The sequence below is a fragment of the Sciurus vulgaris genome (assembly GCF_902686455.1).
Source record: "Sciurus vulgaris genome assembly, chromosome: 9".
NCBI classification, from domain to species: domain Eukaryota; kingdom Metazoa; phylum Chordata; class Mammalia; order Rodentia; family Sciuridae; genus Sciurus; species Sciurus vulgaris.
This window is the reverse complement of record NC_136469.1, coordinates 6,562,719-6,576,164: the sequence shown is the minus strand read 5'-3', so window position 1 is coordinate 6,576,164 and position 13,446 is coordinate 6,562,719. Positions and strand designations below refer to the sequence as shown.

At 42.2% G+C, this 13,446-nt stretch overlaps 1 protein-coding gene across 1 annotated transcript in view; it reads right to left on the bottom strand.

Moving 5' to 3' along the window:
• Positions 1-4,726: 4,726 nt before the first annotated feature.
• The window catches only part of FAT4 (FAT atypical cadherin 4), a 160,816-nt gene continuing 152,096 nt past the window's right edge, over positions 4,727-13,446 (bottom strand). The window contains exons 16-17 of the mRNA XM_079153527.1: positions 9,630-9,891; positions 4,727-7,551 (exon numbers count right to left, since the gene is read on the bottom strand). Coding sequence (XP_079009653.1) covers positions 5,687-7,551; positions 9,630-9,891 — 2,127 coding nt within the window. The 3' untranslated portion in view covers positions 4,727-5,686. The remainder of the gene's footprint in view (positions 7,552-9,629; positions 9,892-13,446) is intronic.

Genomic DNA, 13,446 nt, shown 5'->3' with positions numbered 1-13,446 from the left:
TAGAATATTTTACTTTGTGATTTCAAGGTCAAGTGTCAGGAACTCTGTTTTGGGCAGCTCTCTGGTCTGCGGCTGGCCAAGAGAGTAGGGGAAGGCTGCCTGAGCAAGCAGCCTGCTCTGGCAAAATTTTGATCAACATCTGTACCACATGCAATATGGTTTCAATTTGAGATGGGGAACTCAGTGACATTGCCAAGGAACTTTGTACATCATTGGTTATTTTATTTGGGCTAGAATGGTACATAGATTATGATCCCAATTTTCTGCCAGAATACCATGGTGACCAACTTTGTACTTTGAAACCTGATTTGGGAGTTTGGCAAACTGTCCATAAACTAATACAGTTGTACGTTTCCAAATGGGTCACCTGAAAATCATCTGCCTTTAGGTGAAGTATTTTTAAACCTTCTGTAGAACTTCCCATTTCTTCAGATATGGACCCCTCGCAAATGTATCTTGGTAAGTCTACTTTGAGTCTATTACATGCCGCATGAATGTTTGACGAGTCTGTCCTTCACTCCACACGTTCCTTTACTAAATGTAAATATTCTTTAGGTTATCTACATTAATTTAACTGATGACTTTCCAGAATTACCTATGTGCATTCTGATACAACCCTGTGTCCAACACATGCATCTTCTACAGTACGAAAAAAGACTTTCCCAAGAGTTTTCATGGTTAAGTCCAAAAATATGTCTTTACCTCTTAATCCCGTTTCAGCATTCTTCCTTCTGAAATTTCAATGCACTTTGAAAAATGTTTATTAGTGGTGCAAATCTGGAGTTTGCTATACTTATTCTAAACAAATAAAACTCTTCTTCAAATCTATTTATCAGCCCTCGGTTACCTTGAATTTCAGCATAAATTTGCTGTCATGTCTTAGAGATTTCTTCCCTACCTTTACTTCCTCCCTTCAATATGCATCCATCTCATTTGCTTTGAAAATTTTTTTCCTTATAAATGATCCACTTTCAAAAGGAATGTGATTTGTAAAATGAACATTTCTACAACCTCCTCATCAGTGGTACCTGATACTCAGGACATGCCTCAGTAATAAGGAAACAGAAACCTTATTAATATGCATCTTAACATACTTCCTGCTACAGTCCCTCCAGCACTGCCTGGTCATAAAGGACAACATGGATCAACTTTCAGCTCAATCACTCATGGTCTCACTTTGTCATCTGGTTGTTGGGCCTCAGTGCAGAGCAAATGGATGCCACGTTCTCGGGACTCACTTTCCCTCTGAAGATTTGCTTCAACAACAATTCTGTTTCTGGGCCTGCTCTGTCTCACAACCTGCCCATACATATTTGGGTGCAGTCTTTGCTGATGTCCACAAGGCTCTGGCCATGCTGACTCTCTTGCTGCTTCGCTAACATGGAACAATCTCCTCCTGCAGCTTTTCGCAGGCCACAGCCTCTGCCCACAAAGGTGACACAATAGGGGTGCTCACAGCTCACTCACCTGTATCATTCAAGTCTCTGAGCACGTGTCCATCACCAGCAAGATCTCCCTGACCACTGATCTAAAGTAGCATACACACTCTACTGTCAACCTGCTTTGTCCTTGACCTGCTTCAGTTGGCTTGACATCCGTGGATATGATCCTTTATGGTTATGGCTTCTTTTTGGTTGAGGGTAAGTGTTTTCTGCTAGAATTTGCATGTTATCCAGGCTGTTCTTTATCACTTTTCTTCACTCTTTTGTTCCTATAAGCTAGAAGAGTGCCTGGCATATAAAGGACATTAATTATGTTTGTGATTAAATTTAACTCAGGAGGCTGAATTTCTTTGAAGCTCAATTTATATCTGTGTTAAAGGATTTGCACTTTGGGGTCTTTAGTGAAGAATATGTTTGTTTACAATTATTGCCATAGATGAGTAGGTTATGTTAGGAGTGAAGCATTGATATTCACTTGCACCAGATTTACCAGAACTGAGTTAAACTTTACTAGAACATAGTGACTTTTCCCTCACTAAAAATAAATGAATACATTGAATTTATATATAACACTAACCTGTAACACTCGAACTGATTAACCATTAAAACTACTGACTGGCTTACTGCGTCAAACCTTAGCACAGCATTTCATTGAAAGCATCGTTAAGGGACATATGCTAGATTAATTACAGGGTGTAATGTTTTACTCCACACTGGAAGGCTTGATAATGTGCTAAAATGTATTTCATTTCTAGGTTTATTTTTCCTAAGGGAAGGTAAATTCAGTCATTTTGAAATGTCAGCCCTTTTAAATCAAATCTATGACATAAAATAGAATGGGAAAAGTAAAAATTGCACTGCTGAATTATTAATTCAAAACCTTAAAATCATTCTCACTTTCTAATTGCATTTTACCAGAATGTTAAATTCAAATAAAATAAAATTCATTTACATGACAATAGTGATTTGTTCTTACATGGAATGTCTGGAAGTAATAAAGATACTCAGTGATGCATCTTATTTTTCCTTATAAATAAAGTATTTATAAAGGACACAGCTGTCAAGATTGCAAGCACTGTGTTCCCCATCAAGCCCGGCGCCGGGAAGCCTTCGGTAAACAGCACACATGTGGGGGGTGCGCCCCAGGCTTTCTCAGTTTCTTTGTGTTAAAATGGTTTTAATTTATCTTAACAAGCCATCCATGATGCCAGTGTAGAAACTTCTAAACTTCAAGAAACACTCTTCAAAATCACAGCAACATTCTCCTAAGGAACTTAATGGGCAGAGTTCAGTGCTGTGCACAGTCCTTTCTAGCCCCACGTGTCCCCTGGCACATGCTTCTGGTCCTGGCTCGCAGCATATCCACAAGGGTATTTCAGTTCGCTTGAAAGTAAGTAATGTCGCTCCTATGACAGAGGAAAGCAAGTAATGCTACCTCCATGACAGTAAATAATGTCACCTCCATGTCCCAAAATGTAAGGAGAGCAGAATGAGTGACTGTATTCCAGGACATCCAATAAACCTTTCCAGCAGTTGGATTAAAATTCTAAGGTCATGGTTTTAGGTGTGAGCATGCAAGCAACCATTTATTTATGGGGATTACTACTTTGTCAAATTGCCTGTAAATCTCCTCAATATATATGCTACGTCACTACATGACTTCAGTAAGTTAAACATTAATCTCCATTTTAAGGAGACTTTCAAAAATGTCTGATTTGTTGTGCAACAATATTGGTCCTCACTTCAATGGAAAAGATTCCAACAAGACAAAAATACACTAGAGACTTTCCTATAGGACTGCTACCTTTGTCCTAAACTGGGATTGATTCATCAAGAGAATAGTAAGAATTCCTAGAGAAAAAGAATAGGGACCCTTGGCATGAAGTTTCCACTTAACCCTTAGTATAATCATGTTTATATTTTGCTTTCAGCTCTGTTCTGAATTATAGAGTTTATATCCTTGAAGACCCTGAGATGCTTCAGAGTTTCTCAAGGGAACATACCTCTTAACCTGTTCTATTTTTGAGTTAACAAAGCGAACAACGTGCTCCCATATTGGGGGAATAAATCACAATACTACAACTCACAGGGAAATACTAAAACACGTTGGTTCATCAAAGGTATGGGGAGCAGTGGAGAAGATTAGGGCCTGACATCCGGTGTCTAAGCCACATTAAATAAATTAATTTAGAGTAAAATCTGCATTTAATGTCCTGTTCTGAAATTAAAAAAAAAAAAAAGTCTCCAAACTATTAAATGACAGACTGTTTCTGGTGTACATCTCAACCTGCTGATATTAATTTAATGGATGTTTCATTTGCCAAAATCTCTACATTTTTAAAACCTCTCACCAGTATGGAACAGTCAATATTAAAAGAAAACACTCCTAACAAATAACAAGACATGTAATTCCAGAAAGTTCTGAGGTTGCGCAGTAACTTTTACAGGTCTTGCTCTTTAAGGTATAACTGTTTGCATATAAATGGATCCTTTTCCATACCATTATTATTATTATTATTATTATTCTGAGTAGTTCCCCTGCTGGTTGACTTCTAGAAAAGAGTGGTTGGTCTTGGCTAAGGTAGCACGTTACTCTCTTTAGATCCAGTAAAGAGAGGTCTATGAAGCATAGCTTTCACAGTTGCTACTCCTCCCTACTACTGGACTGAGAAAATTTTAGCTGGATCCTTGGAGAAAATCTGACCCAGACACTTTTCCATAATTCACTTTAAATCATTGCTACTTCTCTAACTATAAGCCTGGTTCAGAGCTAACTTTCAGTGACTATATTCTACTGGGAACTACCCAACCTTTATTGCTAGAATGCTTAAATCGGGTTCATGAAAATGTTAGTCCCTTAAGACCAGACTCGTCTAGACTCATTATGCTCCAGGGACATCCAAAAACTCTGATGAGTAGGAATGCACTAATGTGACTTTAAAATATCTGCTCTGGCAATCATCCACAGCAGTGTTTTTGAAAAGTGGATGATTCTGTTCCACTTGCTATACTCCATTGACAAGTAGAGTCTATTCTCAAGGGGGTGGCAGAGAGATGAAAGTTTAGTGTTACACTCTGAATACAAAGTATTTTAAATAAATACTTTAATTCTATTGTTGGCATTTACAAGTAGAAAGCATACAGTATGTTACAAATATCAAAATGTGAAAAATATGAACGTTACATAAGTAACAAATGTAAAAAAGGTATTTTCTTACCTTCCCTGAAAGTAAGAAAACTATTCAGCATAGGAAAATATCAGTATCAAAAACACAGCATAGGTGTAAAAAAAGTTTTTACACAGTATTAAAAAATGATCTACAAAATGACAGAAAGTAAGAAGAGTTGCAACTTGATTTTATATAAATTATAAAAACTGGGTACTTGGGAAAATGTTGAATGGATGAAATAGAAGTCCAATCAGGCTTTGCTCAGGTCAATTTGTTAACATGTTAAAAGCATAGAACTTTTTTTTTTTTTTTCAATAAATAACTTTTAAAAGTGTCTCTTAGAAGTACACTGGAATCATCATTGTGCAGTTGGGGGTGGGGGGGCGCGTGGGGGCCAACACGCAGTCATTTCGTTCCTCATGGAAGCCTGAGGAAAGTCAGGAGGCCACGTTTGCAAAAAGGTTCAGAAGTTTTAAAATGATTTTGTAAGAAAGAGTTAAAGTGCTGAACAAAATGACTTCATCTTAGTACCCACTGTCTCGTAAAACTTAAGCAAATACTCAGCCATTTCTGAGCACCATAGAATATGGAATCTATAATTCTGAAAAGGGTTAATGGTCTTTCCTTCAAGGATGGGAAGGCTGTTTACTACGCTGTACACAGGACTGGTTAAACCTCAGGGATCTTGCAATGTAAAACATAATTAAAATAATACAATGGACACAATACACATACCCACTATGAGAGAGCACAAGTTCTTTCTGCAATGGTAACGGTATTAATTTCAGAATCACAAACCAAACACTGGTAAATAATCAAAACTTTCCAAATGCTGCATGCCACGTAACTAGCTACAAAATACAATGCATGCAGGAAAACAAATCCAACCAAGCGTGTTTAAATTAGAGTTGTTTTGAGTCTGTTTCAGCAGCATTGTGGTAATTATTTTCACTGTTTCTCTCAACCACCAGTCCATACTGGCCTGTTCTCAAATGTGACCCAACCTAGTTGGCAACCTTACCATGGTCTAGTGATTTCTTGCTCTTGGATTTTCGTAGTGCCAGCATGTAAACCTCACACGTACTGCTCTGCTTCCCCATCTTTGGGGACTGGCTTAGTCGTCCCACCTTTACTTTCTTCATTTGCTGCTGCCTTTTCTGGGAGAGACGCCAAATCTTTAAAAACATCTACATAATGGCCAAAGCCAGGCCCCCAGTTCAAAAGGTTGTCCCAGTTGAAATTCCCTGCTTGCTGGCCAAGCTTCAAGGGCAGAGTGCTGTCAGCAGCCCCGGGTGCTGCCACCTGGCTGCCGGAGGGCCCCCCCTCAGCCCTGCGGCCGTGGTACCTCCTGGGCTTCAGTCTGGCTCCGTAATTATCTTCATCGTCAGCATCCGATTCGTTGACTTGGGACAGCTTGGGCATCCTGGAAGTGTACACCACGGGCTTCTCCCTGTCGTATTCCATTTCCGAGCACGTGAAAGACTCGTGGGAGTCGCTGTCGGAAGAAGACTCCGGCGCGGGAATGCCGTCCGCCGGGTTCCTGGTTCTGGACAGCGGCCTCCTGCAGTCCTCCTCTGACGACGACCTCCCGTGGTCCGCGCTGCAGATGCTGGGGTTTCTGGGGCGAGGCGTGTTCAGCCTCTCCACCTCTTCAATGGAGAGTCCCACCGGAGGAGAAGACTCCAGAGGAATCTGGCCAGTTGGGTGCTTCAGGCGACTCCCGGGCCTGGAGCCCTGCGCCGCCATGGCCTGCGGACTCTTGCTTCTGCGCCCCAGCCGCGTGGCATAGTTGAACACGCCGGGCTGGCAGGCCTCCCCGTGCATCTCCAGGGCACTCCCGTCCCTCAGGGGCAGGTGCAGCTCCCTCGCCGGGCTGTTCCGGTAGAAGGTGGAGGATTTGGAGAAGGGGGCGGGACTGTGCCGCGACAGGGGGTTGGGGGTGGGGCAGGCCGAGTGGCTGAGCGAGCTGGTCCTCAGGCCCGGGCCGTAGGCGGGCTGGTAGGTCAGGCTGCTGGCCCCCAGGGGCATGGGCGACTGCCTGGCAAAGCCCAGCGGGCTGTGCCTCTGGATGGAGAACTTGGGCGTGTGGCTGCGGAACTGCTTGTAGTGCTGGATGATGTCGGCGTCCGAGGGCGCGATGCTGCTGGCGTTGTCGATGTCGTAGTGCTCGATCTCCTGCTCCGGCGAGGCCAGCGGCGCGCTGGGGACGGTCTCGGGGCCGTGCGGGATGTCGGTCTCGTCGTAGATCAGGTAGGGGTTCTCGCGCTCGATGATGTCGGGCTTGGGGTTCCCTTCCGGCTGCTTCCTCACCGCCATGTCGTCCCCGTAGGGGGGGATGTTGTCCGGGTCATCGAAGGCCACGTTCTCGCTTCCCTTTTTCTTCTTCTCCTTGGGCTTCTTCTCCTCCGCGGGGGCTTTGCCCTTCCTGCCCCTGCACTGGTTGCACAGGATGAGGCTCAGGACCAGCAGAGCCAGCGCGGTGGCGCAGCTGCCCACGATGGCAGGCACGGCCCACAGCGGCAGGGACAGCTCCTCGGGGCCGGGGCTCAGAACGCACACGTGGCCCCCGGGGCTCCCGGCTTTGCACACCTTCCCCTGAGGACAGAGGACGCCGAGGCAGGCCACCACGGTCTCGCAGGTCCTTCCCGTGTGCGACTCCGGGCAGCTGCACGTGAAGCCCGAGTGCAGGCCTGGCTCACAGCTGCCCCCGTTCTGGCACGGGTGCGAGGCGCAGTCGCCTGGAGGCACACACTTGTAGGCGTACCACTGGTTGATGCACAGCAGATCGCCCCAGCAGGGGTTGCTGGCACAGATGTTGGGGCCCCGGCAGCCGATCTTCACCGAGGGGTCGGTTTTGGAGATGGATGCCAAGCTGTGCTTCCCGCTGAAAGGGAGACTTTCGCCACCATACAGCACGGACGCGATGCAGCCATCGAACCCTGTGGGGAGGAAGCAGCAGGAAAGCAAGTTAGAAAGACCTTAGGCTCAAAGGGGGACAGCTCAAGCGAGTTTGAGAACCACGTCTAGAGCCGCCATCAATTCAAAGGCAGGGCAATCTGCATCTTCTGAGATTTCCCACGGCAAAAACGCACAGCGGATGCTTGGTTCCCTGAGGTTCTGAAGACTCCTGGAAGACTGGACTGGTTTTCATGGTCTCCCTCTTTTCTTCCATTTAATTATTTACTTGTCTGTTTTTACAGCCCACATACCAAGAGTTGCATACATCGAAATCAAATTTATTTTTTAAGTATAAAGAACAACAACAAAAAACCAGGCCTAAAGCTTTAACCACAAGATTATGCATTATCGATGGAGGTAATATTACTCCCATGGAGTCAAACACAGTTTCTGGGGAAGCAAAAGAAAAATCTTAGCTCTCACAGTGCTTTGTGGGTCTCCAGAGGATGGATGGAGAGTCCGGCTGTGGCATTAATATTTCATGAGATTGGGACCACAGGGTTAGAAAAAAACATCTAAAGTGGCTCCTTTGGGGTAATAATGATTTTATATATATATATATATATATATATATATATATATACACATACATACACACACATATATATATGCTTTATTAGATTGGCATGTACTAATGCAGCTGCATTGCTCCTCTCTAAAGCATAGGAATCTATTTTGATTTGGCATAATCTACATTCTAAAATAAGTTAAGTACATATGAAGAATTTGTGAACTAGAATTTAACTTTTATGCTTTAACCCCATTTTTCTGTCCCAAATTTTTCTCTGCCTCTTATTTGACTCTTCATTCCATCCAACCGGCATCTCCACCCCAGATAACTTTCTCTCCATGAGCTTCTGTGACACCTCCTGAGTTGGTTCCTACGTTGCTGGGTTTCTTCTTCTTAGTTTCCTCTTTTGACCCTGTGTCTTCTAAACAATCATTAAGTCTCAGAGTTACCCAAGGTAAGCAAAGTCCAAGACTTTCTTTTCCCTCTACACCCTCATGTTATCAGTCACACCCAGGGGTGATACTGCAATTTTCTACTGACACTGAAAATTCCTAATTATATATTTCTAGCCTAAGTCTACCTCTTGAGTTCTAGCACATCCATCCAAATTCCTCCTCAAAGGTGCTTCAAAACCAAACTGTGTCAAAACGAAATCTTGGTGTTTCCAGAAAGATGTTTCTTTGCACTATGCTGTAGGGTCCTCTCTTGCCAACAGTACCCTTTCTTGAGTCAAAAAGTTGGAAACGTCCTCAAACCTTACGAAATCACCAACGGTTTGGTTGATATTACTTTCTAGAATATTGCCTGTCAAATTCTTTCTAACCCTTTGGTTATAACATTAATCAGAGCTCAAAGGTGCCTTGCCCAGTTCATTGCAAACATCCTCCCAAATAGCTTCTGCAAGTCTACTTGTGTGCTCCAATCCATTCTCCATGTTAGCCTGAAAGATCTTTAACACACCTGCATATCTAATCTTGACACTTTTGTGTTTAATAACTTCCCATTGTTCTGCAGTAAAACCAAAACTGCATCAAGGTCTAGAATTTTCTTCGATATAAATTTATCTCTTAACTTGACCTCATTATTCAGATTTAAATACCTGTGTCCATTCCCCACATAGGTTTCACTCTCTCATGCTTTTCTTTCACAAACCCCTAAAATTCTACATCCTCCTTTCAACTCATATTTCATAGATTAAAATAGTATTTGTGTTAGGATTTCATGGATGTTTGTCACTCTTATTTCATGTGTTCCATGGGGGGAGTGGCTATGGATATATGAATGAATATATGCATGAATATGTACATAAATGCCTGGTAGATTCACAAGGCATCCAAGCCCAGGAGCTTATCACAAATTGCAAACTGTCTAAAGGTAGTTATGATGGTCTTGAAATATTCATAATTGATAGTATCAGAAATCTAATTAGTTTGGTGAAGTAGATTTTATTGCTGTATATATGATTTTTCCAGCTTTGTCACAAAACCACCCATTTTTTGAGTAATAATTCTTCCTTTCCTTTATGACACACTCCACAGAAACATTTACCTGCTTGAGTATCTCTATGAGCTTGGTTGGGTGGAATTCCACCAAGAGATATAGTAAGCACGTCAAGACCACCAAAATCCTGAGTAGGGTGGACAATATCTCTGTTATAGATCCTGTCAATGGATAGTACAGTAGCAGTTCCATTCTTTCCAATTAGGAAGGTATGCCAGTGGCCATCTGCAACATACACTTCGGGAATATTTCTCTCCACTTTCCCAGCAATTCCTGCATCTGATGTAAAATGTACTTTTCCATTCTTTATCTGGAAAACACATGAAAAAGAATATGTAATTATAATGTGGTATGCTCAAATAAAAATACTGATCAATCTAAAATAGTTGGAATAGCTGAGAAGTCTGGTAGTATTACAGGTATATATGTATAGACACTGTATCTATAACTTTAGGTAACATATAATTTCATATTTAGAAATTTCAATGGTTCTCCAGGGAGTCTCACACTTAAAGCTAATTTTTCAAGATGCATAGTTATTTTCCAGAACACAATTGAGATAATAATGTGAGATAATAGCTATCTTAAGATAAGCAAATTATAGCATTGTGAGATTCTATTACCATGGCAGTGGCAAGTGTATTCTATTAGTAATACATAACATGCTTAATCAAAGGCCCCTAGTGATCAAAAAGTGTTAAAGCCACTTGCAAGATGAAAAATGAATGCTCTTCCATAAAGAAGCAGAGTTGGAAAACTAAAGACAAGAAAAAATTGTTTTACCTCTCATCTATTACATACTGGAATTTTAGGAAAAAATGATGCCTATTATTTATATCATTTCTTGAGACAAAAAAACATAAAGGGTGGACTCTGACTAACGAGGTGTCTGGGCAAGGCTTCCCTTTGGCTGTCTGTTCCATCTATCTAAGGGGATTGGGTTTCCTTTGCTTCGCCCAGCAGAGTCTTGGATAACAGCGTGCTCCACTCAGTTTCCAGCTACCATGTGTCCAGCACTAGAGAGGACACTTTATGAGGCGAGATGGACACTGGGTTCAGAGGCACTGTCTCTTTGGGACAGCCAGGCAGAGCTGGCACCCTGGCAGAGGGTGCAGGGGGGTCCCACTGCCCATGAGGGGAACAGGGGGATGGATCAGCTTGTCACTCAGCTCAAACACCATCTCCACAAGCAACAAACACATCTGGTAGACTTAACATCAGTTCATTTGTACTCCATGGAAAACCCGTGTACTCCATTTACATACATTACTTGTGGAGTGATACTTCATTAAACCAATCTTTCCAGATAAAAATACATTTCAGTACCAAACTCAGAATGGAAAAAAAATCTAGTTAAATGACAATAACATTTCATAAATGGGCAACAATTCATGATGTGATGGAAACAGCAAAGCCATTTTAGTAAGTTAGAGGCCTTGTAAGGAGCCTGGGAAAGGGCCTCCTGCCAGCTCTGTGGGTGTCCCACACTTGATCTCACCATGCCATCCTCTTAGTCGATGGAATTCCGATGAAGAATCCCTTGGAATATGCCACAGAATAGGAGTGGGATGTAGGAATGTAAGATCCCACTATAACATCCTTAATGTTACCAATTGGATCTAAAATGCCCCCCACAAAAGCTCATGTGTTAGGGTCTGCAGCCATGTTCAGAGGTTATGAAGAACTCTGACCTTATCAGTAGATTAATCTATTTCATGGATTAGTAATATTAATGGACTAGAGGGTGGTAACTGTAGACAGGTAGGAATGGCTGGAGGAAGTGGGTCACTGGAAGTGTGCCCTGGAAGGGTTAATCCTTTCCCTGGCCCCTTCATTATGTCTGCCTCCTGGCTGCCCTAAGCTGAGAGCTTTCTTCCACTGTGCCCTTCCGCCATGATGTTGTTTTTCACTGCAAGCCCAGGGCACTGGAGTCTGCCAGCATGGACTGAGACCTCCGAAACCCTGAGCCAAATCAAACTTTTCCTTCTCTAAGTTGTTCTCCTTAGGTATTTTGGTCACTGATGAACACACTCTTAATGTTTTCCTTCTCCCCAGTAAGACTCCACCTAACACTTATGTCCTTCCTAACTTTAAAAAAGCATGCTAAGCTTTTTCTTGGTTATTTATCTATATACATTTTGCTCCTTTATTTATTAATTTTTTAATATATAGAACTTTGAATCCTTTATTCTAATTATCTACACTATATCTACCTTTACCGAAACCAATAAAGCAAAACAATAGAACAGATTTGGAGCAGAAATAAAAATGAACACCAGACTAATAACACAGAATTCCAAATACGGAGCTACCTGATACGAGGTGAATGAGGGGAGGTTTGTGAAATGCTTTAAATAGGATACCCAAAGATGCACTACTTCAGCCTTTCTCTCTGAAATTTTCTCTTCCTAATTTATGGGAACAGACCCTGTCACTTCTGCATCCTCTCTCCCCTCACACAGCTATCTCTGACACCCTCCCATGGCTACCCGTACAGAATCCTACCTCCCCAACACTCGTCCTCATTTTCGCCTCTTCATGTGTGTGTGGGGAGGGGGGAAGATGGTTGAGGACATGGAAAGCAAGAAAGCAAAAGTGCTGGTCAGAAAGCACATCGAAATAAGGAAAGAGGCAGGCCAGGAGACCCTGATGAGCTAGCCGAGAAGTAACACTCATTCTAACCAGTTTCCCAGCCTTCAAGGGGACGTAACTACTGCTATCTGAGTAGCTGGCTTGTTAAAATAGCCACTTTCTAACAATCCATTTAATTTCTTATTTCTGGCCTCCCCCCTCCGCATCTTGTATATTCTTGTATATTTATCTGCTGAGCCCCTTAAAATCTGGAAAGTTGATTTTTCAAAATTTTCATATCAAAAATGCATATGTGGGCTTGAATTAGTCATGACTACTCATTAGCAGTCACTTTTTCTTCAAGAAAAGAAAATCTCTAAGTATTTGCTACCAGCGTAACAAAATCTGGAGAAACTGCAGTCCTACTACATATGCAAGAATTTACAGTGACAGAAATGGATCCTGACATTCCGCTTGTTCCTTAAGGAAGACAAATTCTGCCTCTGCTTCCTCCAAGCACATTGCAATTTGACTGAACTCCTTGGCTTAAAGAGAGGGCGTACAGAAATACTTCCTATGTCATTTACATGGCACGAGGATTTGGAAGCAGCCTACAGATAACACAGACTTCAGTGTCAAAGCCTCTCAAAACAAAGATGTTTCTCGTAGATGATGAGGGTCTACTTCTTCCGCTACTTTCTTTGCTTCTAATGCACTTTCCAGTGAAACTTGTAAACACCAAATTATAGTATTGTCAATGACTTGTGGCTCCTGTTTGTAATTGTTTTATTAATCTGGAACTGGGACCTTTGTTTCAACAATGAGGGTGACGTTTTAACCTGAGGATGTTCTCCTGCATGGAATTAGGGCAGAGTGTCCCCAGCTCAGCAGGGCTGACGCCTTCGACCTAATGGGTCTTTGCAGGGTGCTGTGTGCCTCACAGCAAGTTTGGCAGCATTCAGGACCTCTACCTAGCAGATGCCAACAACAATTCCACCCCGCAACTGTGACAGTCACCAGTGCTACAGGCAATGCAAAATGTTCCCTGGGGAGGCAAAATCACCCTGTTTGGCAACAATTAAGGAACTATAGTTTGAGAATTTGAAAGATTTGTTTTTGCACAACTTACTGAAGATATGTACAAGCAACCCAATAACCAAGGTTGGCTTAGTTGAGAAATTTTGAGGCTAAAAAGTCTAAAATTTAGAAAATTCTATCTAATTTTTGTATTATGTGTAAATTAAATAAAATAATTTCTGATCATTTTCTATGTATTTTTCTTTTATTTATGAAT